Source organism: Phascolarctos cinereus, unplaced genomic scaffold, assembly GCF_003287225.1.
Source record: "Phascolarctos cinereus isolate Bilbo 61053 unplaced genomic scaffold, phaCin_HiC Scaffold_5;HRSCAF=322, whole genome shotgun sequence".
NCBI classification, from domain to species: Eukaryota; Metazoa; Chordata; class Mammalia; order Diprotodontia; family Phascolarctidae; genus Phascolarctos; species Phascolarctos cinereus.
Window position 1 is genome coordinate 392,674,692 of NW_027555958.1, and position 24,775 is coordinate 392,699,466.

Below are 24,775 nucleotides of genomic sequence, written 5' to 3' on the forward strand. Positions count from 1 at the left end.
GTTATTTTGCTTAGGTGCTCATTCCTTCAGGCCTGGAATGCTCTCGCTCTCCACTTCAACCTCTTAAAATGCTTTGTTTATGTAGAAACTCAGTTCACATCTGAGTCTCTCTCCATGAGTTCTTTTCTGACTCTTCCGGGGGGGGGGGGGAGGGAGCTCTCCTCACCTGACTCCACTCCAGAAATTACTTTCTATCTACTCTACATATATGCACATAGCTACATACATGTTGTTTCTTTCGCTAGAATCACTGCCCTTTTGAGTTAAAGGAATGTTTTGTTTTTACTTTTGCATCACTCAATATGTAGTAGTAGACTCAATAAATGCTCATTGAATTAAATTGCAAATTCAACATACAGAACATCAACCCAAGTTAGTAAGTTTCCTGTGAAACTTGTTCTTCCTTCTGATTTTAATGTTTTACAGATTTTGTTATTATTATTATCATTAATTTTCCTGTCCTTTATTTTTCGCCAGCCATCTAAATTCTCCTTCTGCAACCTCTTGAATTTGTCCTGTCATCTCTATTCCTGTTGCCACCACTTCAGGACTGGCCACTGTTATCAATCAAGTGAACCCCTGCTGTTATCTTTCTAGCATCTTATCACAGGTCTTACCACCTCATTTCTTTTCCTCTGCAATTCAAATGTCATGCTTTCTTAGACTTGTTTTTTTTTTTTAACACACATGGCTGATCATATCAATCTTCTGTTAAAAGCTTTAGTTTCCTGTGGCCTACAATTACTTTAGCCTGGCATTTCTTGTTCCACTACCCTACCTTTCCAAACTTTTTTCATATAATCCTGTTCTATATACTCTACCCTTTGGCCACACTAAACTAACCCCTGTCTAGACATTGCATTTTCCTGTCTCTGTATTTTTTGCATAAACTTTTCTCTGCTTAGAATGTCGTCCTCCCCATTTCTTCCTGTTGAAAGTATACTGGCTCCTGAGTTCAAATCCCACCTTTGCTACTTGATACCCGTGTGACCTTGGGTAAATCCAGTTAACTTCTCCCATCCTCATTCCCAGTTTCTTCATATAAAAAGGAGGGAGTTGGTCTGGATGGCTTCTGAGATCTATGAACTTCTACTTCTAGATCTGTGAACCTATGAGTCTACTAATAGAACCCACCTCAAATATTCTCTCATTTCTGAACTCTCCCAGATCCCTCTGATGTGTACTTTTGACCTTTCCCATTTTAGTCCTGGTAGTGTACTTTATTTGTAGCTGTGTAGTGCAGTTATTTGTGTAAATTTCATGTTCTCCTACTAAAGCGTGGGGCAGGTAGGTGATGCCTGGCATGGTTTCAGGAAGACCTGAGTTCAAATCTGGCTTCAGACATTTACTAGCTGTGTGACCCAGAGCAAATCACTTAACCATGTTTGCCTCAGTTTCTTCATCTGTAAAATGAGCTGGAGAAGGAAATGGTGAATAACTCCAATATCTTTGCTGAGAAAACCCCAGATGGGGGTCATGAAGAATCAGACACAACTGAAATGACTTAACAATGAAGTGCAGTGTCTAAAACTTTTCTGAACTTTGAACTGCCCTTCCCCTCACATCTGGTACAATGTTCTCTGCACGTGGTAAATGTCTTTTAAGTGCTTATTAAAATGTACGTAACTGGAAATCCTGTCCCACGGACCATAATCCTTCCCCCTAGGCCCACTCTTCAGTTAATATTTTTGGCCTCAAACCTATGAAGGACAGGTTCTTTCAGGCGTTCTATCAAAGAAGGAAAATACTAGGTTCAATGTTTGACTCCAATACGCCTTTTGGATGAGCATTTTGTTCATCCTCGCTTCACCCTGAGTTTGAGGCTGTTCACGGCCACCGTTGCTGTGAGTTGAGAATTCCTGGTTGAGAAGCTGTATAGCTCCGATTCTGGTCATGGATGCTCCTGGAGCCACAGTTGCCTGAAATGTCTAATAAAGCTGTCCTAAACACAGAAAAACAATTGGAAGATGATTCATTTCTCTAATGTTTTATAACTCTTTATGTAGCTGAGCTGACACATGTCCGAAAAGAGAAGGTGTATTCAGCTTTTGTTTTTACTGTATTTCCAATAGTTAGATCACTTCTTAACAGAAGATCTTGCCAAGATAAACAGCAGCTGTGCTGACTTTGTGGCCAAAATGTCTGCTGATCGGCTGTGTTGCTCTCACCTAATAAGTCTCTACTGCTCTGGAGTATTTAACATGACAGTTGTACTAAAAATAGGAACCTGGGGACTGCCTGCTGAGTTTCCATAATCCTTTTTATGGCAATTCAAAACTTGTTAGGATGATTTTAAGTTTGTAAATGCATGGTTAAGAACAGTGTCTGCAAAGAAGAAAAATTGGGAGAAATGTGGACTCCAAACAAAATAATTTGATAATAAAAGTTTTCTTCCAGGAAAATCCTACCACAGGCTTCACTGTGTCCTAGAGATGACCCTGGGTTCTCAAAGTCTCTGCCAGTAGACTACAAACTTTGTCACATTGTACCAAACAGGAAGGTTATAAGTACAGAGCCAACTAGATGGTGCAGAGGCAGATAGGTGGTATAGTAACTAGAGAGCTGGGCCTGGAGTCAGTAACACTCATCTTCCTGAGTTCAAATCTGGCCTCAGACATTTGCTAGCTGTGTGACTTTGGGAAAGTCACTTCTCCCTGTTCACCTCAGTTTCCTCATCTGTAAAATGAGCTGGAGAAGGAAATGGCAAACTATTCTAGTATCTTTGCCAAGAAAACCCCAAATGAGGTCACAAAAAGTCAAACATGACTGAAACAACTGAGCAACAATAACACCACTAGGTTGACTGCACTCTCACCTTCAGTAGCTCTCAAAGACCACCTTTGAGGCATTGTGATAGTTTTAGGATTTGGTGGAATGGGGTATATGTGACTATTTTAAAAACCGTCAAAGATCCTTGAGGTATTGAAGCACAATGTCTTTTTTTTTTTTTTTAGGTTGCTTAATTCTGCACACTCCATTGCTAAACTAGGATGGTAGTCCTTTGAATGGAGGGGAAGTGGACCTATATGAAATATACTGAGGAGCAGAATCAACAAGATACAACAATAAGTCTCTTCCTTCTTGCCTCTCTTTTCTTTTTTCCTTCAAGTTAAGTACCTTTTAAAAAGTTGTGAAGATCTTCCTGAAAGATTTAGGTGAATTGTATTGTAGAGAGAGTGCCTTTATCTGGCAATCCCCTATACCAATGAAATCACAAGCCCCGTCAATATTCCCTCCATTCATTGTCTTTACTTGAGTAGGCACTCAATAACAGCTAGTTAATTTGAATAAGATTCAATTGAATGAAGAGAAGAGGAAAGAGAAGCAGTGTTGCATAACATATAGAGTGCTAAATTTGGAGTCAAGAAGCCTTGGGTTTTAATTCTACCTCCATATGTTAAGTGTGACCTTAGGCAACTCACTAATCACCTCTAAGTATCAGTTTTCTCCTCTGTAAAATGCTGGCTTTGGACTCAATGACCTCTAATATCATTTCTAGCTCTAAATATATGACCTTCTTTTCTAATTCTATGAAACAGGCTCTTCAAATGGTTTTGCCAGATAAAGGATACACAAAATAGATTGAAGATATTAAGGAGAATGACTGTGTCGGGGATTTCCTTATGGAATATAAATATGAAAAGTAAGCATTCCATATAATACTTATTCATTTGCAAAAGGAGGGAACTGAGCTTGGTAGTATCCAGAGTCCCTTCTATATCAAACATACTAGCATTCTTCACCTATATACCTGGAAATTATGGCCCTTAGACTCATATAGCTGTGAATGTGCATTATATTCCCTGAAGAACAATAGAAGTGTGAGTTATCGGAAGAGTCTAAGATTCTCTGCGTTTACGGAATAAGCACATTTTAACAAAGCTGGAAAGTGAATCTGATTATGGCCCATTTGTGAATAATAATTATTATCAACTGGTATTCACTTTCTTCTAGTTCTACTATTTCCTTAACTCATATGCTCTGGGGAAAGTTATTTTTCCTTTTTTTTCCCTCCCTTGGTTTTGTAAGGTCCCATCTAAAATTCTATGATTCTGATTTTATGTCCCAGTCTGAACATCATATTTTATTCCCAAACTAGTACTTCTTCCTGGTTTCCTGTTAAATGTGCCAAGTGTTGATTTGCTAGGTATCAAAACCTCAGTGCCATCTTTGACTCCATTTTTTCTCCCTTGGCCTCTAGCATACAAATAGTTGTTAAATCTTACCAATTTTACTCCAGCCATGTCTCTCACATCTCTTCTCTCCTCTGTTCCTACAGTCATTAGCCTAGTTCAGGTCCTTCTCAGACCATGGAAAGCTGATCTTGCATTGCTGGAACTTCTATGCAACGTTTCATATTTCTACTTTGAGACTAGAATCTTGAGGTTTATATTATGTTAAATCATTCTTCAAGGACCTAACCTTTTTTTTTTTTACAGCAAATGTGAATTAAGCTTGGAAGACCTCTCTTTTGAATGAATTCTAACAGTTCCAGGAAGCCCCCTGAATAATTAAAATAACCCAGTATAATTCAAATACTTGCTTTATTCCTATGGACTTAATTATAAAACTAGAGATGCATTTCCAAATGAGAAAAGACTGAGTGGAAATCATTGAGAAGAGTTCTTTGCAAGCCTTAAGACATTTTATAAGTGCTAGTTAGCTAGAAGAGTTTCCGGGGGAGGTGGGGCAAGAATTGTCGACGTGGGTATTTTAGTATGAGGATGTTCAATAGGCGTTTCAAACAACTAGATGATGGAACTCATTATTTAGCTTAATTCCTTAACCTACCCCTCTTTGTAACTTGCCTACTAATAAGGGTACCAGTCAATCTCACTGTCACCCAGGCATGCAGTATTATCTTTGAAAACTTACTCACTACAAATATCCAATCAATAGTCAAATCTTGTTTCTACTTTGTCTCTACTCATAAAGTCATCCCACCTTAGTTAAAGCCTTCATTATCTTTCACCTGCACTATTGCAATAGCCTTCCAACCAATCTCCTTGCCTCAAGGCTTTCCTTTTTCTAAACTGTCAAATATAAATTTTTCTATTTGGCATTTAAAGCCCTTTACAATCTGGAACTAATCTACCTTTCCATCCTTACTACATATTACTCCCTCTACACACACTCATTACATATCACTCCCTCTACATACAAAAAGTGACCTTTTTATCATTCTTCATATGTGACACTATACCTTCCACTTCTGTGCTTCGTTCTGGGTATCCCTCTGGTCCAGAATATACTCTTGCCTCATCTCTATTTTTTCAAAGCCGTTAGCTTCCTTCAAATCCCAGCTGAAGCACAAGCTTCTATATTATCTTTCCTGATACACCTAGCTTCTAGAAAAAAGGGTTCTTAACTTTCTATGTGTGTCACAGACCCCTTGGCTGTCTGTTGAAGTCTAAGGAACCCTCTCCAGAATAATGTTTTAAAATGCATAAAATACAAAGGATTAAAGAGGAAGCTAATTTTATTGAAATGCAGCTTTCAAAACATTATTAAAAACAAGTTCATAGACCCTAGGTTAAGAATTTGTGTCCTAGGGTGATGTCAATCCATCAATAAGCATTTACTAAGTACCTACAATATTCTTGGCATTGTGCTAGCCACTGAAGATACAAAGAAAGGCAAAGATTCTAAAGAAATTCAAAGTCTAATTGCGGAGAAAAGATGAAAACAAACAAGTACAAACTTTTATGTACATATATAGATACAGATTTTTGCGTGTGTATTTCTATCTATGTATCTGTATATCTATCTATCTATCCATCCATCCATCCATCCATCCATCCATCCATCCATCCATCCATCCATTCATCTATCTTTATCTATCATCTATCTATCTATCTATTTATCTATCTATCTATCTATCTATCTATCTATCTATCTATCTATCTATCTATCTATCTATCCATCCGTCCATCTATCCACAATTGAGGTAAGAGATTAGCATTAAGAAGGATTGGGTAAGGTTTTTTTTTACAAGGGGGGACTATTGCTGAGACTTGAAGGAAGTCAAGATAGCTAGGTGGTAGAGTTGAGGAAGGAGATAACTCTTGGCATGGGGGATAGCAAGTGAAAACTTGACAGTTGGGAGATAAAATATCTAGTGTGGGAAATAGTAAGGAGGCCAATGTCACTGGGTCACAGATAATAAGGCAGAGGTATATGGCATAAAGTATAAGAAGACTTGAGAAGTAGGAAGGAGAAAGATTATCAAGGGCTTTACAAGACGGAGGATTTTGTATTTGATCCAGGGGGCAATAGAAAGCCATTGGAGTTGATTAGAGAAGGGGTTATAGTCAGTTTTGTGCTTTAGGAAGATAACTTTAGTAACTGATTTGAGGATGTACTAGAATAAGGAATGACTTGAGGCAGTTGCAACCAATAGTGGGTTGCAACATCGCTAGTCCAGAAGTGAGGCGATAGGAACCTGTACCAATGTGATATCAGTGTCAGAGGAGAGAAAGGGACATATAGGATAGATAAAATGGAAGTATAAATGACAAGATTTGGCAACATATTGTGGCAACATATTGTATAGGAGAGTAATAATAAAGAGTCAAAGGTGACACCTAAGTATCATTTAATGTGGTGGCGCCCATAACAATAATAGGGACCTTAGGAAGAGCTAGTGTTTGGGGGGGGGGGAAAGATGTATTCAGTTTTAGACACATTGAATTTCAGATGCCTATGAGACAACACTGTACCTCTTTTGTACATAACTATATGTGTACATTCTATCTATCCTGCATAGACTGTAGGCTCTTTCATGGTAAGAAAGAAAGAAAGAAGTTAAGAAATAAGAAAGCTAAGTAGGAAGGAAGAAAACAAGCACTTATTTAAGTACTTACTATGTTCCAGGCAATGTGCTAAGCATTTCACAAATATTACCTCCTTTTATCCTCACAATAACTTTGTCAGATAGGTGCTATTATTACTCTCATTTTACAGATGAGGAAACTGAGGCAAACACAGGTTAAATGACTGCCCAAGGTCACATAGAGCCTAAGAACAAATAGGAACTCAGATCAGAAAGACTCTAAATCTTCTACTCTATTTCATCACCAAATTTCCACCTTGCTGCTGAGACTTCTTTCATTTTTATGTTTGTACCCTAAGTGCCTAGTACAGTGTCTGGTACATAATAGGTGTATAATATATATGTTGATTGAATAAAAAGTAAAATGTGAATGACAGCACCAAACTTGGTAGCATTCTATCAGAATCACAAAATCTGAGAATTAAAAAAGCAGCTCAGCTACTATCTAATGTAGATTATTCTCTTTATAACATGTCTGACAAGTGTTCCACCAGACTCCGTTTGGTTATCTCCATAAGAGTTATAACCGGGAATTCTAGTGCTTGGGATTAGTGTGGTGATGGGAGGGACAGCCTTATGAGAGATCCAGAAAGGAGCAGGGTAGAGCTAGGTTAGGGAGGAACTCATGGAACTCTCTACTTCATTAATTCTGTAAATCTGAAATTGTGCAAAATCAATTCACTTAAAAGGAGTTAAATGTGTGTATGTATGTATGTGTGTGTGTGTATTCTTTATCAAGACCTTACTTGTAACATTATCTGTTATAAACATTCATTTAGTTGTACATAGGCCAATTTTGGAACTTCCAAAAGGAGTGCTAGAAGATGTAGTAGAAATACCACTCACTCTTCCAGGAAAAAGGAGGCCTGAATTCTGGTTTCTATTCCACTATTAGCCATGCCATTTTGGATATTAAATATCCCCTCTGGTCCTAACTTTGCTCATCTGTAAAATAAAAGTCTTAACTAAATATCTCCAAGCTTTTCTCCCAATTTTGTCTCCCAATATTGTTACAGTATCAGGTTAGGTGATCCCAGGGTGAGCTTCCAGTGAATTTCATTATATAACTGTCAAAATTACTGCTAGCAGGCTTTAAATGCCAAAAAGAGAGCTACATGGGATAGACACAGGGCTTTGGAACCTTGTTTGTCTTTCTGCTGTCTGGAAAAAAGATTTATGGTCTAAGACAACAGGAGAGCCTTCCCATTTTTTGTTCCCATGTGACATTAATCCCTGGGGCTTGACTGGAATTAATTATCATCTATCTTCAATTACTTAATTAGATGTTGATTAGATGACTTTTTGATATCATATCACAGCTTTATTATTTTGTGATTTATTCCTTTTTTTTTCACTAGGCGTCATTTCTGAAAACATGAGCAAATTTTGTTTTGTTTGTTTTTATTATCGGGCCTATTCTTAGCACAGAAGGAAAAGCTTAAGAATTGAAGACAAAGGATTTAATTAAAGCATAATGTCTCAGACTGGTATTAACTGAAATCTCTGTAGTGCTTTATATCTATCTCAGTGTAGCCTTGTAACAATCCTTTGAGTTGATGCTAAAGCTATTATTACCCCCATTTTCCATATAGTAAAACTGAGGTTCAAAGACTCTTTCATAGTTGCACAGAGTTAGTCCTGAGTCAGCATGCTATGCACTATGGAACACTGCTTTTCACTAAAGGACCAAAAGAAGGGCCCCAGTGTGTTATGGGGCCAACGGTGTTATGGAAAAGATATGGATAAGAATTATTTAGGATGAGAGAGAGCAGTCCCATTCTCCACTGGTGAACACATCGAAGTGTTAAAGTATCAGGCCATTCCTTCTCCAATATTTTTCACCTGTGTGACCCTGGTCTAGTCACTTGACCTGTGTGAGCCTCAGTTTCTCCATCTGTAAAATGAGGGGTTTGGATTAGATGGCTTTTGAGGTCCCTTCTAGCTCATCATCTAGAATCTTTATTTGGATCATAGCTTGGGAAGTTGAAGCGGACAGTGATCTGATTTGGAACTTTCCCAATACCTTTGAAAAATTGATGTCAAGACTTTTTTAAAAATTGTCTGTAAAAATGAATAGAAATCACTGGATTTGTGGTATAAACATTTTAATAGAAAATTCACATTGTTATTGACACTGTGATAATTTAAACCATAAATATGTGCTTTCATTTTCTAAATAGGGTAGTTCAATATATAGTTAAATTTCTCTTTATCTGCTCTTAAAAATAAATCAAGAGTAGTAGTGACAATATGATATAAATACTTCAAAAATGATCACCCATGTTAATGGCAATCACACACTTTCATATATAATAACAATATTGTCTAACCTTAGTCAAAAACATTTTTGTGAATTGTTCATCTTGCCCTATCATGCGCAATTGCATATTTTCCATTGGACCTGGATGCCTTTTCTTTTGCTGTCATTTTTATGTCCTTTATTAACAGTTGCTATGTAAAAACCATTTCTGTTCTGAGGGATATTTTTCAGTACTTAAGTATGAACTCGTCTTGTGATAATGCTGCAGTAACTCCTTCCTCTTTCGATCTTTGAGTTTTCATCTGGCTTACTCTTCTTCAGACTGTGACTCTGCAACGTGCCTGATAATCCTTGCTGAGTCATTTGTACTTCCCCTAATCTTCTTGGGTCACCCTAAAAGGCAAAGTTACTGTTGTTCACACAGGGAGACACAATGGAGCATTCCCTTTGGATATGATGACATCTTCAGTTCCCCAGGTCCTCCAGAAACTAGTCACTTAAGGCTGTTACCCTGAAGTTCACTCAGCAGTTTTAAGTAAACTTCTGATTTAAGGAACCGGGGATAGGAGTCCCTCTCCATAAGTGTATATATAACTTTTTGGGCTTCATCAAAGCTCGTGGGAGTTGGCACTTGAATCTTCTTAGCTGTAGACTCTCGGGTATGAAAATCAATATTGATCTAAAAGACAAAAAACCCCAACATAATTAACTGCTGTCTTTCACCACTGATTTGAATAAGTTTGTTAAAACTTTATATTAAAACATCTTATCAAGAATTTAATTCAACAAACATTTATACATCTCCTCTACTATAGTATGAACCCTATTCTAGGTGCTGGCAATACAAATCCAAAAAATAAATAATCCTAATCTTCAGGAAGCTTATATTCCAATGGACATTACTTTTTTTTTTTTGTTTTTTGGTGAGGCAATTGGGGTTAAGTGACTTGCCCAAGGTCACACAGCTAGTAAGTGTCAAGTGTTTGGTCTGAGGCTGCATTTGAGCTCAGGTCCTCCTGACTTCAGGGCCGGTGCTCTAACCACTGCACCACCTAGCTGCCCCCCATGGACATTACCTTAAAATGAGTGGTGGTTCCAAAGTAGTTGGGGTTTTAAGTCTCTAGTCTGATGACCTGGGTATATATCCTGCCTTGGCTGCCTACTATCTATTGACCTTAGGCATGTCACAGTCTTTCTGGGCTTTAGTTTCTTCACTTGGAAAATGAGGTGGTTGGACACAAGACGGCCTCCGGGGTCTCTCTCAACTACAGCTCTATGATGTTATGATCCTGTGATTCTATATACTTAATTCAATTAAGCAGATAGATTTTTTCACCTTCCTTCCCTGCATATTCAAACACCATAACAGGTACTGTGAAGTAGACAAAACAGTATTGTATAAAATTTTTCTCTCCTCAGCGTGCTTGCACTTTCAGTAATAGTACACGGTGCACATACACATGATATAGCTGGATAATAGTTGAAGTTATTGTAGGCTTAAGTATCCATATTAGTGGTAAAGACCATTAAGAACTACAGAAGGTTAGAGAAGAGGAACAAGTACCTGGATGGTCTCGGTACCTTTAACATTGATCCAGTGCCTTTTATCAAGCAGGAAAGGATGACTCTAGCAAAGTGACTACTGATTGTTGCTACTGAATTTGCCAATAAATCACATGGTTTCAGAACGAAGGGAAACTTAGAGATCATCCAGTCCAAAATCCTCATTTTAGAAATCAGAAAATTGAGGCCCCCAAATAGGTACATAATTTGCTCAAGGCCCCATGTATAGTAACTGACAAAGTCAGGAGCCAAACCTAGAACTTCTGACTCTAAATGTGGTGCCTTTTCTATCACATTATTGCTGCCTCCCTCCCCTTCATCACAGTCTGCAGTTTCTAATTGTCCAGCATGTAGCGCTTCAGCAATAATTACCCTAAAGCTTGAATCTGCTAGAAAAACAAAAAGAACCCTGTACTCAGAGGCCAACCAGTAATCCAATAGAGCTCCTCTATGTGAGCATTCTCTGCAACAATGGACATCACAGCCTATTTTGCAACACCTATTTCAACCAATGTATGCTAATCTAGTCATAAATATTGACAATCAGTATTTTTGAGTGTATATTCTTCTAGAAAGAGAAATATGAAGACTTTGGCCTTTTTAGTCATAGGATCATAAGATCACAATTTAAGAGCTGGAAGTGACCTGAGCAAGCGTCTGTCTAGTCCAATTATTTCATTTTTTTATATCAGAGGCCCAGGAAGTTTAAGCAAGTCTACCCGAGGGTTCCCAGGGATAAAGGGGCAGCCATGATAGAAAGGAACCATCCTTGGTATGGAGTTTAAAGGTCATTTTTAGTCATATTGATGCTCAACTTGATTAGCCCTTTACTTACTTGTTTTGTGGCATCTGATTGAACAAATGCCTTGTAAATCTTTTCAGCTTTGCAATGCAAATGATCAGATTCTGTTCGTTTGTAATCTTCACAGGCCAACCAGAACTCCATATTCTCTTCACTGAACTCTGACTTTAGAAAGTTACCAAAGACAGCTTGCCCAGCTAGAAATTAAAATGAAATAAAACGAAACTTTAAGTTAATTGAACTGTTAAGTTCATGACAAAGATAAAGTATGTAAGAAGACTAGAACATATATTCTCTTCTTATGAGAACCAGAGGATGTTACTAAAATGCTAGTATGATGGTATGTAAGATTCTTAGAATTGAAAGGAATTTTAGAGATTTTCTAGTCCAATTCCCTTATTTTACAATGAAGTAATGGGAGCAAAGAGACATTCAGAGTCACACAAGTATCTAGTGTCAAATGGAGAGCAATGTTTCATTGTAATGTATAAATTTTCCATGTTATAGGAAGGAGGAATCCTTTTTAGATATATTAGATACTATCATCATTAAGATCCCTTTTAACTTCTGAAATTCTGTGAACCACGGAATAATCACTTCTCTCTGCTACTTTGTAGTAACTTTTATTCAGAATGTATTTTTAAAAAATGAACTTCATCAATTCTCAGAACATTCATGAGTATTTGATAGTTAGAGAGTATTATCTCCCCCATTCCAGCAGCTGGATATACTGGTAAGAGCGTTGGACTACCAGTTGGAAGACAAGTTTTCTAATTCTAACTGGCTGTATGGCCTTGGGTAAATAATTTAACTTCTGTTTTCCTCATCTATAAAATAAGGAAGTTAGACTAGATGAAATCAGGGGTCCTTTTTTTGCTCTCATTCTAGGCCACAGAAACTGAAACACAGTCTTTGCCTCTACATGTCCACTGACCTTCATTTTAATTAACTTTGTTTAGTCTTATTAATAGCTAAAGGTTATATAGTAGATTAGTTTAGCCCTATACAAGAATCGGCATCATTCAGCTGGAAATAACTGCCCCAACAACAAAAGAAGTGCATTCAATTGTTCTAATATACGTGGAAATCTATTGCCTAAAGGGGTTCGTTGCTTGCCAAAATTCTTTGGGAAGTCTGTGTGACCAGCTTCTACTCACAAACTGGTTAGAATCCTCTAGTGTCTCTCTTAACAAGCACCATACCTAACAAAGCCAGTTATGAGCCAGTTAATTTATATTGTGCACGTGGGAAGAAGAAAAATTGATTGCATTCCACTTCAGGGAAAAAAAAATCTACCAGTCTCTTTGCTCTTTTCAAACAATTTCAACTTTCTCTCTGTTTTACATTTAGATAAGAACTGGAAACAGAAAAATTTGAAGAATGCCAATGGAGACATTGCCATAGTTCTGAATAATATTCTACTTTGGAGATCTGGGCATGCTCTTATTGGCTTTCTCTTACATCATCCCCTAGGCCTCCTGCCTAGGCACATTTGTCTGGAAACAGTTACAGAATCAAGTGGATAACAACTCGTGATGCGTGTTATACTAATGCCATCAGTAACTATGAAGAAGCAAGAACACAAGTTTTTTTTTTTTTAAAGCAACCTACACTCTCTATATTGTATCTCAGAGAAGCCATGCCCTTTGCCATGAAATTTAATTTTGATGTAAGAAATCAATATCAATCCTCTCTACTTACTTTGGTTGGTGAGAAGTTTTTCCAGGGATTGAGACCACTGTATTACTTCTGTTGCAGAAAGTCTGCAGAGAACGAAAATTTAACTAAATTAGCAAATTACTCATTTAATTTGAAAATAAAAAGATTCTTTTTCAATATGTTTCCCAGTGGCTTTTGATAACATTTCAGATCAAGGTCATGGCTGGTAATGAATTTTTATTAATTAACTAATTGTAAGGACTTTAGAGACCTTCAATATAATTAACTAAAATTCCACAGAAAATAAAACAGAAAAAAATGCTCTTTGCTAATCCAATGTAAAATAATATGAAATTAAATAAAATCAACTTAGTTTGCTACCTGAAAAATATACTCTTAAGTAGGTTGAAATCTGAAATCAATTCATATGCATCTTCTGGGGACTTATCTTGTTAAAATGCAGGTATAATGACTAGGTAAGTATTGTGGTTAACAGTAATGAATCATTGAAATAGAGTACTTACATGTCTTTGGACTTGGAAGATTTGATCCCAGATTCCAGATGTGGTAACATGGATTTCAAATAGGCTTTCAGGTCTGTTCCACTACAAAAGAGAGTAAAACTGACAATAAACATCTGTGGCTTTATACATTTACACATATAAAAGCAAACATCACCACCACCAACACAGAACTTAACACCACTTAACCTTTGGTTAAGTCTGGCAAGAAACAATTTTGATGAATTTTTCTATTCTATTGTAGGTTAAATTGAAATCTACATTCACGTGGAGAACTCTGGAGAAATTCTCACCTAAGGTTAGCACAATTTATGACAAAAAATTACAGCAGCACTCCCATAAGAGATAGCTAAGTACTCAGCTCTCCCTTCCTTGTACTTATTCTCCCGCCATTTAAAATTCTTTAATTTCAAAATACAAAGTATGAGGTCAATTAAACTTACAAAGCCTTTGGTCTCTTTTTCTGAGTTTTGTCATCTAGTAGACAGTGATCAGATCCTTTCAATTCACCAGGATTAGCAGAGGGAAAGAATAGTCCTGGCATTTTGTTTAGTCTTGGAGTGGAGATGGCTGCTGCTCTCATAGTCACCACTCTGAAAGGCTGCTCATCAACGGCTGCACAGCTTTATATAGTAAATGCAAACTGGCTCTCTCTCTCTGTACAGACGAATCTGTTTATCAAGTGATGTTACCACAGACACTGGAAGTTCCCCTTTTCTGGGCTTCTTGTGACGTGTATCTTGAAAGAAAACTGTGATGTCTTGTGGTTGAAACCTAATCAAATGAGAACAGGTTGCTTGGTTAGAAAATGCACACACATACATATATGTACACACACACAGAGTGTTTCTTGAACATTAGAACTGCAGACCATCAGGCCTAGGTGATGTTTGTCTGGGTCTAATTGCATCACCAGATTGCAAAGTTAAAATATGTCTGAAAGTTTAACGTGAAGAGCTTTAAGGGTTTTTTAAAATTCCCACTGTTTAGCTATGACACATTTTGCTGTGGGTGTGACCACTCTTTGTGTGCTTACTGGGATATAGAATGTCCCAGTCACACTTTAACTTTCCAGTGAATTTGCTGGAATATGTCATTGCTTTATTAATGGACAATATAACAAGAGGTCAAGAAATTCCATTTGTGAAATAGTTCTTCTCTGTTGTAGTCGCTGGCCTTGTTAAGCCCAGGGTTAAATGAAACTCAGGCACAAATATTAGTTTTATTTTAAAATAAATGTTTCAATTCTGCAGGGACTAGGTAAAATTAGTTCTTCTGTTTGCCTCCTTTGAATCACAGTTTGGTGGGCTGAGGGTACTAGGAAATAATAGTTTTCTATGTCAGACCAATAAGTATGATTTATAGATCAAATATCCCTGTGATTTCTTGCTTATGCAAATAGGGCAGAACAGATGTGAACCTTGCCAAGGTAGGTTGATATGTACTCTCTTGGTGATGCTGAGAAAAACTCAGGCAGCATTCCTACAATAGTATAGCCAAATCAGCTTTGAAATGAATAGGATCAAAGGTTTAGACCTATATAGAGGTCACCTAGACTAAACCTCTTTTTGCAGATGTGACTTGTCAAGTGACATGCTAAGGATGCACGGATAGTAAATGGCAGAGAAAGGGCCTAATTTACACTCTCTGAATCCAAATCCAATAACTTCCACACATTGCCTCTATAGGTAGATACTTCTGGTCAGGTCTGACCCTCCTCCCCCCCCCAAAAAAAAAAAGATAGGGGAAGAGTGAGATGGAAATGAATTGTTCAAGGGAGTGACTTTTAATTAGCTTTTGTCTCCTAAGACAATGGTTAGCAACTGGCTGATCCTTTCACTCATCTTTTTGCCTGCCCTGGCAAGGATGAAAATACATTGTGTAATGTCTTACCCTGGTCTCAACTGATAATAAGCTTCTCAACTTAGTCTCTCAACAACTTGGTGAATAGCAACCAAAGCTAGTATTGTCCCTGTTTTCCAGATGGGGAGCCTAAATTTTAGAGTTGCCCTCTTTTGTCCAGAGAGTCTTCTGACAACAGTATATGCTTCTGTTTAAGAGTAAAGAAGACAAAAGATGGGTGAGGAGGAGAGGAGAAATTATGGAAACTGTTTTCTTGTTCTATTTGCATGCTTTAATGGAAGAGATAATAGGAATGGGAGTTATTAATGTTATATGTAATCATGTCAGTTTATTCATGTATTAAGGTTCAGCAAGGAGGGAAGAAGTCTGGGGTGTGTGTGTGTGTGTGTGTGTGTGTGTGTGTGTGTGTGTGTGTGCGTGTGTGATGGGGGTAAGTAATCAGAAGACCCAAGTTCTAATCCTGAGTTTTTGCTCTATTGATATCTAGCCATGGGCCTGTAGCAAATGACTTGACCTTCCCTCTGAGAATATCTCTATTTTTTCCTGCAGATAGCTTGTTTGTGTAGAATTATTTACATGTTGTCTCCTCATTAGACTATAAGCTCCTTCAAAGCAGGGGCTGTCTTTTGCCTTTGTTTTGTAATGTGTCCAGTCCTTAGTCCCTAGGTGGCACCATGGATAGAACATTGGCTCTGGAATAGGAGGAACTGAGTTCAAATCTGACCTTGGACATTTGACACTTACTAGCTGTGTGACCCTGGGCAAGTCACTTAATCCCATTTCCTAGCCAAAAAAAAAAAATGAGAGACATCGATGCCCTTGATAAATGTCTTCGTAGTATTAAGATTTTCTTAGTTCACTTGTAGTTGCAGTGAATGGGAAATATTTGGTTCCCACGGTCCAAGTTGGGATGGTGGGAAATACAGGCTATGGAGGGTTATAAAGTAGCAATTGAGATAACATGATAACCTATGAAAGAGGACTGGCAAGATTTGTGCTGAACCACATAAAGCTTAAGAGTCTCAAAGCCTCATGACACAAATATATTGGTTTATACATTTCCTGTGGTTTAGTCTTTACCTATACTCTCTGTTTAAATTATGACTCGTACTGATATGTTTGTAACTCATGTTCCAGGGTCCTCTGAAGAATCTAGGATCACATGAACTGGGTTAAATCATGAGTTCCTCACCTTGATCAGATTCTCTCCGGTCAGTCATGCTTTTTTTCCCCCTTCATTCTGAGTAATTGCAGTGGTGAAGGACAGAATGCCAGATATCATGGTCATATAAATATGAGCAAAATAATCTGGTTATACCACTTTCTGTGTCTTCATTTTAGTCTTAACTCAGAGAGATTAATTTTGTGAAAACTGGTCATTACTGCAACTGAAAATGTGGAACTAAGGCTGAAGAAGTTTTAGAGGTTATGACCCAGACCTAGGTGCTCAAAGCTTGCTATAAGCAATTCTATATTATGTCCAGTTATAAAATTTGTGTTGTACAACAAATAGGAAACAGTGAAAAAATGCAAGATGAATATTTTTTCAATTCAATTCATTTGAATTCAGTAATCATTTACTAAATATTATATGCAAAGCATTGTGTTAGGCTCTGGAAATTTAAAAACAAATGAAACATAGCTTACATTCTAGTGGGGATTGGGGATGTATTGAGGATATAACAAAAAATATTATATTCTCAGGGGGATGAGGAAGGCCTTACAACCATGGAGAGCAGCCTGTTTAAAAGTACGCGGCATGAGATAGAATGACAAATTTCGGTAAAAGTAAGCAGAGCAGATTGTATGGAAAATTGAGTTTTTGAAGGGGAATAATATGGATAAGTCCAGAAAGGTAGACTGAAGCCAGATTACATAGAGCTTTATATTTTAAACTGAAAAGAGGCTAGAGGGAGTCACTAAAAATTCTTGAGGAGAGAAACAACATAGATTTTTGCTTAAAAAAGATAATTTTGCCAGCTCTGTGAAGGATGATTTGGTAAGGGGAGAGACTAGAAGCTGGGAATTCAATTAGAAGGCTGTTACACAGAGTAGTGCAGGTGAGAAATGATGAGGGTGGTGTTACAAGGGGGTAAAGAAAGGAGCAGGTGTGAGTCATTTCATGGAAGTAGAATTGACCAGATGGCAATTGATTGGCTATAAAGGATAAGGGAAGGTCAAGAGTCAAGGATTACTAGGAGTTTGTAAATCTGGGTAGCTAAAAGAATGATGGTGCCTTCCACAGAATCAAGAATTTGAAAAGGGGGTAAGTTTTAGAGAGAAGATCCATTTTAGATGTATTGAGTTTGAGATGACTGTGGTAGAACATGAAGTCAATGCTCATTTAACACCCATCAGCAATGTAAGTAGGGTGAATTGTAGTGTGTGTAAGGTGGATTTTTGTTATTCTTTATTAATGTCTTGTTTCCCAGGATCCGTAGTCATAACAATCTCTAGTTTCCAGGTGTTAGATATGAGTTCTCACAATCATGGTTGAAAACAGTTTCTCCTGAGCAGTGGCAATAGATAAAGGGATGAAGTAATGTAAAATTGTGAAGCTATTGTTGGAAATATCCCTTCTCTTTCTATTGGCTATAAAGCAGGTGGGCCCTGGTTACTGAGGGGGGACCCCTTTAGGGGTGGATGCACAAACTGAAATGCTGTGAGTGCCTTGATATGCCCCCATCAAAGCTTGGGAGGGGGAATCTGTGTGTTTGCCTCAACTGGCCTCCATCGAGGATTGAGGGGATTTAGGGGAGTGCACAAATTGTGCCTGTCTCAATTGACCTCATCTAGATGGAAAGGTTATTGACGCCCCCCCCCCCATTCAAGCTGGACCCTGTGAGAAGGGCTGTTAGGGAAAGGTGTAGGAGTTAGTGCTCCCATTATTAGCAAATTCCCTTTGAGACGACTAGACTAGAATAAAGTAAGCTTATTTAACCCCTTATTGTGACTCCATTCCTGTCTTCTTGTCTGACTGGATTAAAAGCAAGCCTGCTAGGGAGAGAGGTGCTAGAAGCCCTCCTGTGACTTCCACCTAAGAAATGGTGTAGGTGGTGTGTTTACCTATCTAGCAAGGAAATTTTACCCTCGAATTTCTTTGACCCAATTAATTTCAATAAGCCCACTAATTTTCCACATTAAGAAATGTTTGCAATTATAAAGCTGAAATCTATGTCTGAAACAATGAACAGACAATAGTCAATGTGGTTATTTCAACAATCTTATTAAGTTAATCAGATGTGTGGTTAAAAGTAGTGGGAATGAACACAAAATTTAACAATCAGCAAACATTTGTTCTGTGTGCATCATGCTAGGTGTTAGGAGAAAAAACACCATCACAAAGTTTATGTAAGATATGTGCTTATCTTGAAGAAGGTTGCAGGATATTAGAGGGATTAAAGAGGTAAGGTATACAGTTTTATTAATATATTAATTCAACAAATATCTAGTGTGAGTCTACTTTGTATAGAATACCTATGCTGTATACTCTCCATATTGGAAGTCAGTATGGTACAGTAGAAGAAATACTGAACTTAGGGTTGTAAAACCTGAGTTCAAATTCCTCTTCTACTTACTACATATGACCCTGGGTAAGTGTCTCAACCTCTTTGGGTCTCAGTTTTCATGAAGGTTTTGGATTAGATGACTTCTAAATTCTGATTAACAGTAATTATGGCTATTATAGGTTTTTGTTACACACACTCCTGCTCTTGAGTACCAACCCTGCCATTTCTAGGTACTGTATCTTCCTGTACTTGTATTCTTGATTTGGTCCAGAAAAAGAGATCTTCAAACCACCACCAAAAATAGTCTTTGATTTAATAGCTATCCTACTTCCCACTAGTTTTTTGTTCTGTTTGTATTATGTGTAATATAACTTTAACAGCATGAAGACCCCACTCAAGAACTCTATATTCATTGTCCCTTAATTGAAAGCCCCCACAATGCTGTGTGTAGAAACAGAATTGTAACATGAAAGGTCAGTTTGTTCAGGTTGAAACAACATAAAAACCTGCCCATTCAACTAGCCCACCTCATTACTTCCTCTTAGATATTACTTTCATAGCTGGATCAAGAACCCCTGAAGGGGGCAAACTCCCAGGCTAGCATAATACAGGCACAAAAATCTGGGGTGATAAACCTCTGATAGTTTACCATTACCTGCATTAGAGGTACATAAAGAGTTTGCCAGACCCTCAGCTGAGCATAGACTCTTTGTTTGACTCAAACCTAAACCTCGTAAAAATCATACAAGACTGGGCTAGCTAACATAGTTAATATTCTGCTAGTCCTGTCTGACTGTCACAGGGAAAGAGTATGTTGTAGGGATATGGGGATAATGTGAGCAAAACAATGGAAATAAGAAAATACAGGTTATTTTTGAAAGGTAGGGAACATACCAATTTGACTAGAGTATTGATCAGAGGGAAAATGATATATGAGAAAGCTGGAAAGATCAGTCAGTGCCTGATTTTGGAGGACCTGAATGCCAGGCAAAGGAGTGTGGTCTTTTTATATTGTTACAAAGGACAGAGCTCCTGGAAAATTTTAAGCAGAGGAGTAACATGACTGGATCCATGCATACATTTGCTTGTTCTGATGGTATTATGAAGGATGACTTGTAGGAACAAAGCGAGGGCAGGAAGAACCCTTAAAGCCACTGCAATAGTCTATGAATACTGGGTAAAATATGTACTGTACAGTCCATTTTAAGAATTCAATTCAACAAACATTCATTAAGTACTTACAGGTGTTAGGCACTGTGCTAGATGCTGGGGATTACAAAGACAAGTGAAATGTTCATGCCTTCAAGGAGAAACAGTGCCATCTCAGACTCCGTTGTGTTATACAGACAACAGCCATAGACTAGGCTCTGAAGCCAATACTGAGGCATGATCAAACACTGGACTGAGCACTTTTGTGGCTAAATAATTTTTGAATTGGCTTCCTGTCTTTCCAGTTTCAAGATGTTTCTGCTAGGCCCTGGTCCTGAGATGCCTATATGGGGGAGGAGATGGTGGAAATCGAATAGCGCATCCCATATATACCTTAAGCAATTGGTTCTAGTTGATGACGTGGCTGAATAGGAGCTAAAGGTGGAACACCTGAAAAAAGCCAAGAGGGAGGCATAATGCTGCTCACAATCATTACTTTTTCATTATAAGTACTTTTCTCCAAAAAGCAGTGTGGTAACCTATATAGAGAGTTGTCTTTGAAGCCAAACAAAGTGAGGTCAAACAGTAGTCAATGACTATAGTAATCTATTATTTGATAAACCCAAAGACCCCAGCTTCTGGGATAAGAACCCACTCTTTGAAAAAAACTGCTGGGAAAACTGGAAAAGAGTATGGCAGAAACTAGGCATAGACCCAAATCTCACACCATATACCAAAATAAAGTCAAAATGGGTTCAGGACTTAGATATAAAGGCTGGCACCATAAGTAAACTGGGAGAACAGGGAATAGTTTACCTATCAGATCTATGGAGAACAAACAGAATTCATGACCAAACAGGAATAGAGAACATTATGAAAAGCAAATGGATATTTTGATTACATTAATTGAAAAGTTTTGCACAAACAAAGCCAATGCAACTAAGATTAGAAGGAAGTAGAAAATTGGGAAAGAATTTTTAAACCAGTCTTTCTGATAAAGGCCTCATTTCTAAAATATATAGAGAATTAAGACAAATTTATAGAACACAAGCCATTCCCCAATTGATAAATGGTCAAAGGATATGAACAGACAGTTCTCAGATGAAGAAATTAAAGCCATCTATAGTCATATGAAAAAATGCTCTAAATCATTATTGAGAGAAATGCAAATCAAAACAACTCTGAGGTACCACATCACACCTATCAGATTGGCCAACATGACAAAACAGGAAAATGATAAATGTTGGAGAGGATGTGGGAAAATTGGAACACTAATACATTGTTGGTGGAGTTTGAAATGATCCAACCATTTTGGAGAACAATTTGAACTATGCCCAAAGGGCTACAAAAATGTGCATACCCTTTGATCCAGCAATAGCACTTCTAGGGCTGTATCCCAAAGAGATCAAACAAATGGGAAAAAGACCCACATGTACAAAAATATTCACAGCAGCTCTTTTTGTGGTGGCAAAGAATTGGAAATTGAGAGGATGCCCATCAATTGGGAATGGCTGAGCAAGTTGTGGTATATGAATGTAATGAATACTATTGTGCTATAAGAAATGATGAACAGGCTGACTTCAGAAAAACCTGGAAAGACTTATATGTTCTGATGCTGAGTGAAGTGAGCAGAACCAAGAGGACTTTGTACACAATAGCAGCCATATTATACAATGACTAAGAATGTTAAACTGAACCCTTCTCAGCATTACAAGGATCTAAGACATCTCCAGAGGCCTCGGGATGGAAAATGCTGTCCACATCCAAAGAGAGAACTATGGAAGTCGAATTGCTCTCACTTATTTTTATCTCCTGTTGAGTTTTGTTTCATCTTTCTGATGGTTCTTCCTATTGGTTTTAATTTTTACTTACAACTTCACTAATGTGAAAATATGTTTAATGGGTATGTAAATATAAAGTCTATGTCAGATTGTGCGCCATCTTGGGGAGGATGTGGGGGAGAAAAAGGGAGAAAAATTTTCAACTCAAAAGCATATGGAAAAAAAAATGAAAAAAATAAAAATGAAAAAAAAAAAAGAAGTGAGGTCAAGTCTTGCCTTTATCACATCAATCTGGTCTTGATGAGTATGAATAACATATCCCTAGAAGCAGCCACATATTTGAATTTGTACTTTATATTTCCATTGGAAAGGAACAATTACTATATTTACATAATTATGTATACATGGATATATGAAATGGCTTCAGGGGATTCATTATTCCCACTAATCCAGAACTAGCTGTACTGGCTTGTAACCCTCAGGCAATTTGCTTAACTTCTAAGTGCTCTAAGCATCTCTCTAAGGTGCTCAGTTGCTGAAGAGGGGCTGATCTGCTTTGGTAGAGGGAGTTTTCTCATGTGAGAGTTTCTTATACTAATGAAATCACAGGTCTAGACTTTAACCCTTCCTTCATAATTTTGAACCAAGAAGAAGTTTCATAGTATCATAGGAATGATAGAATTTCAAATATTTTGGGGATTTAAAAGTGTTTGAGATTAGAGTTAATATAAGTTTTTCAGGCTGTGGGAATCAAATTATTCTCAGGAATTTTATCATGCCATGAATTAATAGGCAGGGGTATGGCAGAGAGAGGGCTGGACCTGAAGTCAGAAATCCTACATCTATTTTTAAAACCCTGGCTTTGCTATTTATTATCTGTTTAACACTGAACAAGTTAATTTCTCTCGACATCAGTACTCTCGTTTATACAATAGCAGAGGTGGGTTCAGTGACCTCTGAGGTCTCTTTTACCTCTAAATCTTTGGGCTCTGTGTATAAAATTGGTAGATAGCTAATTTCTAACACTGGTAATTTAGAGTAGAATCCTCCTTTTGGTAGTGTGTGTAAGAGTCTGAGGTTTTTTTTGAAGCTATTTTTGAAATTTGGATGTAGATTATATCAACTGGGGAGTGTTTGAAGAATAAGCATCAATATGATCTGTCAGTTTCATCAATTAAAATAAGCTTACTTCATTGTTTTTCAGTTGTTTCAGTCATGCCCAACTCTTTGTGACCTCACTTGGGGTTTTCCTGGCAAAGATACTAGAGTGATTTGCCAATTCCTTCTCCAGCTCATTTTACAGATGAGGAAATTGAGGCCAACAGGATTAAGTGACTTGTCCACAGTCACATTGCTGTAAGTGTCTGGGGCTGGATTTGAACACTGGTCCTCCAGACTCTAGGCATTCTATCCACTGCACTACCTAGTTGCCCTTTATTTCATTAGAGTCAATGGTATAGAAAGAAATGTTCTTACTTGTATGAAAAAACTTCAGAAAAACCTCTGTTGTCAAGCAGTCACTCAGTCAACAAGCATCTACAGTATGAATACCATTTCATTTCACTGACATGACACAAAAGGAAAATGACAAATGCTGGAGATGATGTGAAAAATAGGGACACTAAAGCAATGTTGGTGGAGTAGTGAACTAATTCAACTATTCTGGAGAGCAATTTGGAACTATGCCCAAAGGACTATAAAAACTGTACATACCCTTTGACCCAGCAATACCCACTAGGTCTGTATCCAAAAGAGGTCATAAAAAGGGGAAAAGGACCTCTTTGTAGAAAAAATATTTATAGCACCTGTTTTGTGGCATAAAAAGAGAAGAGGACCTATTTGTAGAAAAAATATTTATGGCACCCCTTTTGTGGCATAAAAAGGGGTAAAAGGACCTATTTGTAGAAAAAAATTTTATAGCACCTTTTTTGTGGTGGTAAAGAATTGGAAACCAGTTGGGATGCCAGTCAATTGGGAAATGGGTGAACAAGCTGTAGTATATGATTGTGGTGGAATATTATTGTGCTATGAAAAAAAATGATGAACAGGATGGTTTTAGAAAAAACTCCCTAAAGATTTAAACAACTGATGCAAAGTGAAATGAGCAGAACCAGGAGAGCATTGTACACAGTAACAGCAATATTGTACTATGATCAACTATGAAAGACTTAGCTACTCTGATCAAGACAATTATCCAAGACAATTCAAAAGGACTCATTATGAAAAAATGCAATCCAACTCCAGAGAGGGAACTGATGAACTCTGAATGTAGGTAACAGTTCCATAAATACAAACTCTGAATAGGATAACAATCTATTGTTCTTTTTTCATCATTATCTCTTTTTAAACATAAAACCTCCCAAGCATATATCTATCTATCTATCTATCTATCTATCTATCTATCTATCTATCTATCTATCAAGACTGAGTGAGACAAGAATCCTAACTGGTAATCTTCGTTTCATCCACCATTCAATTTATACTCCCATAATAACCTAAACTCTGCATTATACACACTCCAAAACAAACAAACAAAACTCATGCTTTCCCCTCTTCCTGAGAGCTCAATGGATAGAGTGTGGCTCTAGAGTCAAGAAGAACAGGTTTCAAATTTGGTCTCAGATCCTTATGTAATTGTTTAAGCCTGGATAAATCAGTCAACCTCTGCCTGCCTCAGTTATAATAAATATAAAATGGGAATGATAATATCTACCTCTCAGAGTAGTTATAAAGATCAAATGATCAAATGAAATAATGCATTATAAAATGCTTAGCATAATGCCTGGTACATAGTAGGCACCTAATAAGTGTGTGCTTCCTTTTTCCTTCCTAACTT

General features: G+C 37.4%; 1 protein-coding gene and 1 long non-coding RNA gene across 6 annotated transcripts in view; one reads left to right on the plus strand and one right to left on the minus strand.

Moving 5' to 3' along the window:
- The window catches only part of LOC110206888 (uncharacterized), a 136,847-nt gene that overhangs the window by 54,245 nt on the left and 57,827 nt on the right, over positions 1–24,775 (plus strand). Inside the window, exons 6-8 of one of the 5 annotated variants that reach the window (XR_013487347.1) lie at positions 2,955–3,643; positions 12,808–13,935; positions 16,638–17,037. This is a non-coding gene — a long non-coding RNA (uncharacterized LOC110206888). Of the gene's footprint in view, positions 1–2,954; positions 3,644–12,807; positions 13,936–16,637; positions 17,038–24,775 lie in introns of those variants that run through there. The other 4 variants (XR_013487345.1, XR_002324030.2, XR_013487346.1 and 1 more) reach the window with 4 other exon arrangements.
- Positions 8,921–14,264, minus strand: RGS1 (regulator of G protein signaling 1). Its single transcript, XM_020984426.2, has 5 exons — positions 14,081–14,264; positions 13,641–13,721; positions 13,159–13,220; positions 11,491–11,654; positions 8,921–9,771 (listed from the first exon to the last, which is right to left on the minus strand). The coding sequence occupies exons 1-5, from the start codon at positions 14,218–14,220 to the stop codon at positions 9,586–9,588; spliced, it is 633 nt and encodes a 210-aa protein (XP_020840085.1). The 5' UTR covers positions 14,221–14,264; the 3' UTR covers positions 8,921–9,585.

What these genes read in the sequence shown, in the direction of transcription:
- RGS1 (XM_020984426.2), bottom strand. Translation starts at nt 14,220, where the DNA reads ATGAGAGCAGCAGCCATCTCCACTCCAAGACTAAACAAAATGCCAGGA. An exon ending in AAAACTTCTCACCAACCAAA is followed by an intron (nt 11,655 to 13,158) that starts GTAAGTAGAGAG and finishes TTTAATTTCTAG; the next exon opens with CTGGGCAAGCTGTCTTTGGT. An exon ending in AATCAGATGCCACAAAACAA is followed by an intron (nt 9,772 to 11,490) that starts GTAAGTAAAGGG and finishes TTTGTCTTTTAG; the next exon opens with ATCAATATTGATTTTCATAC.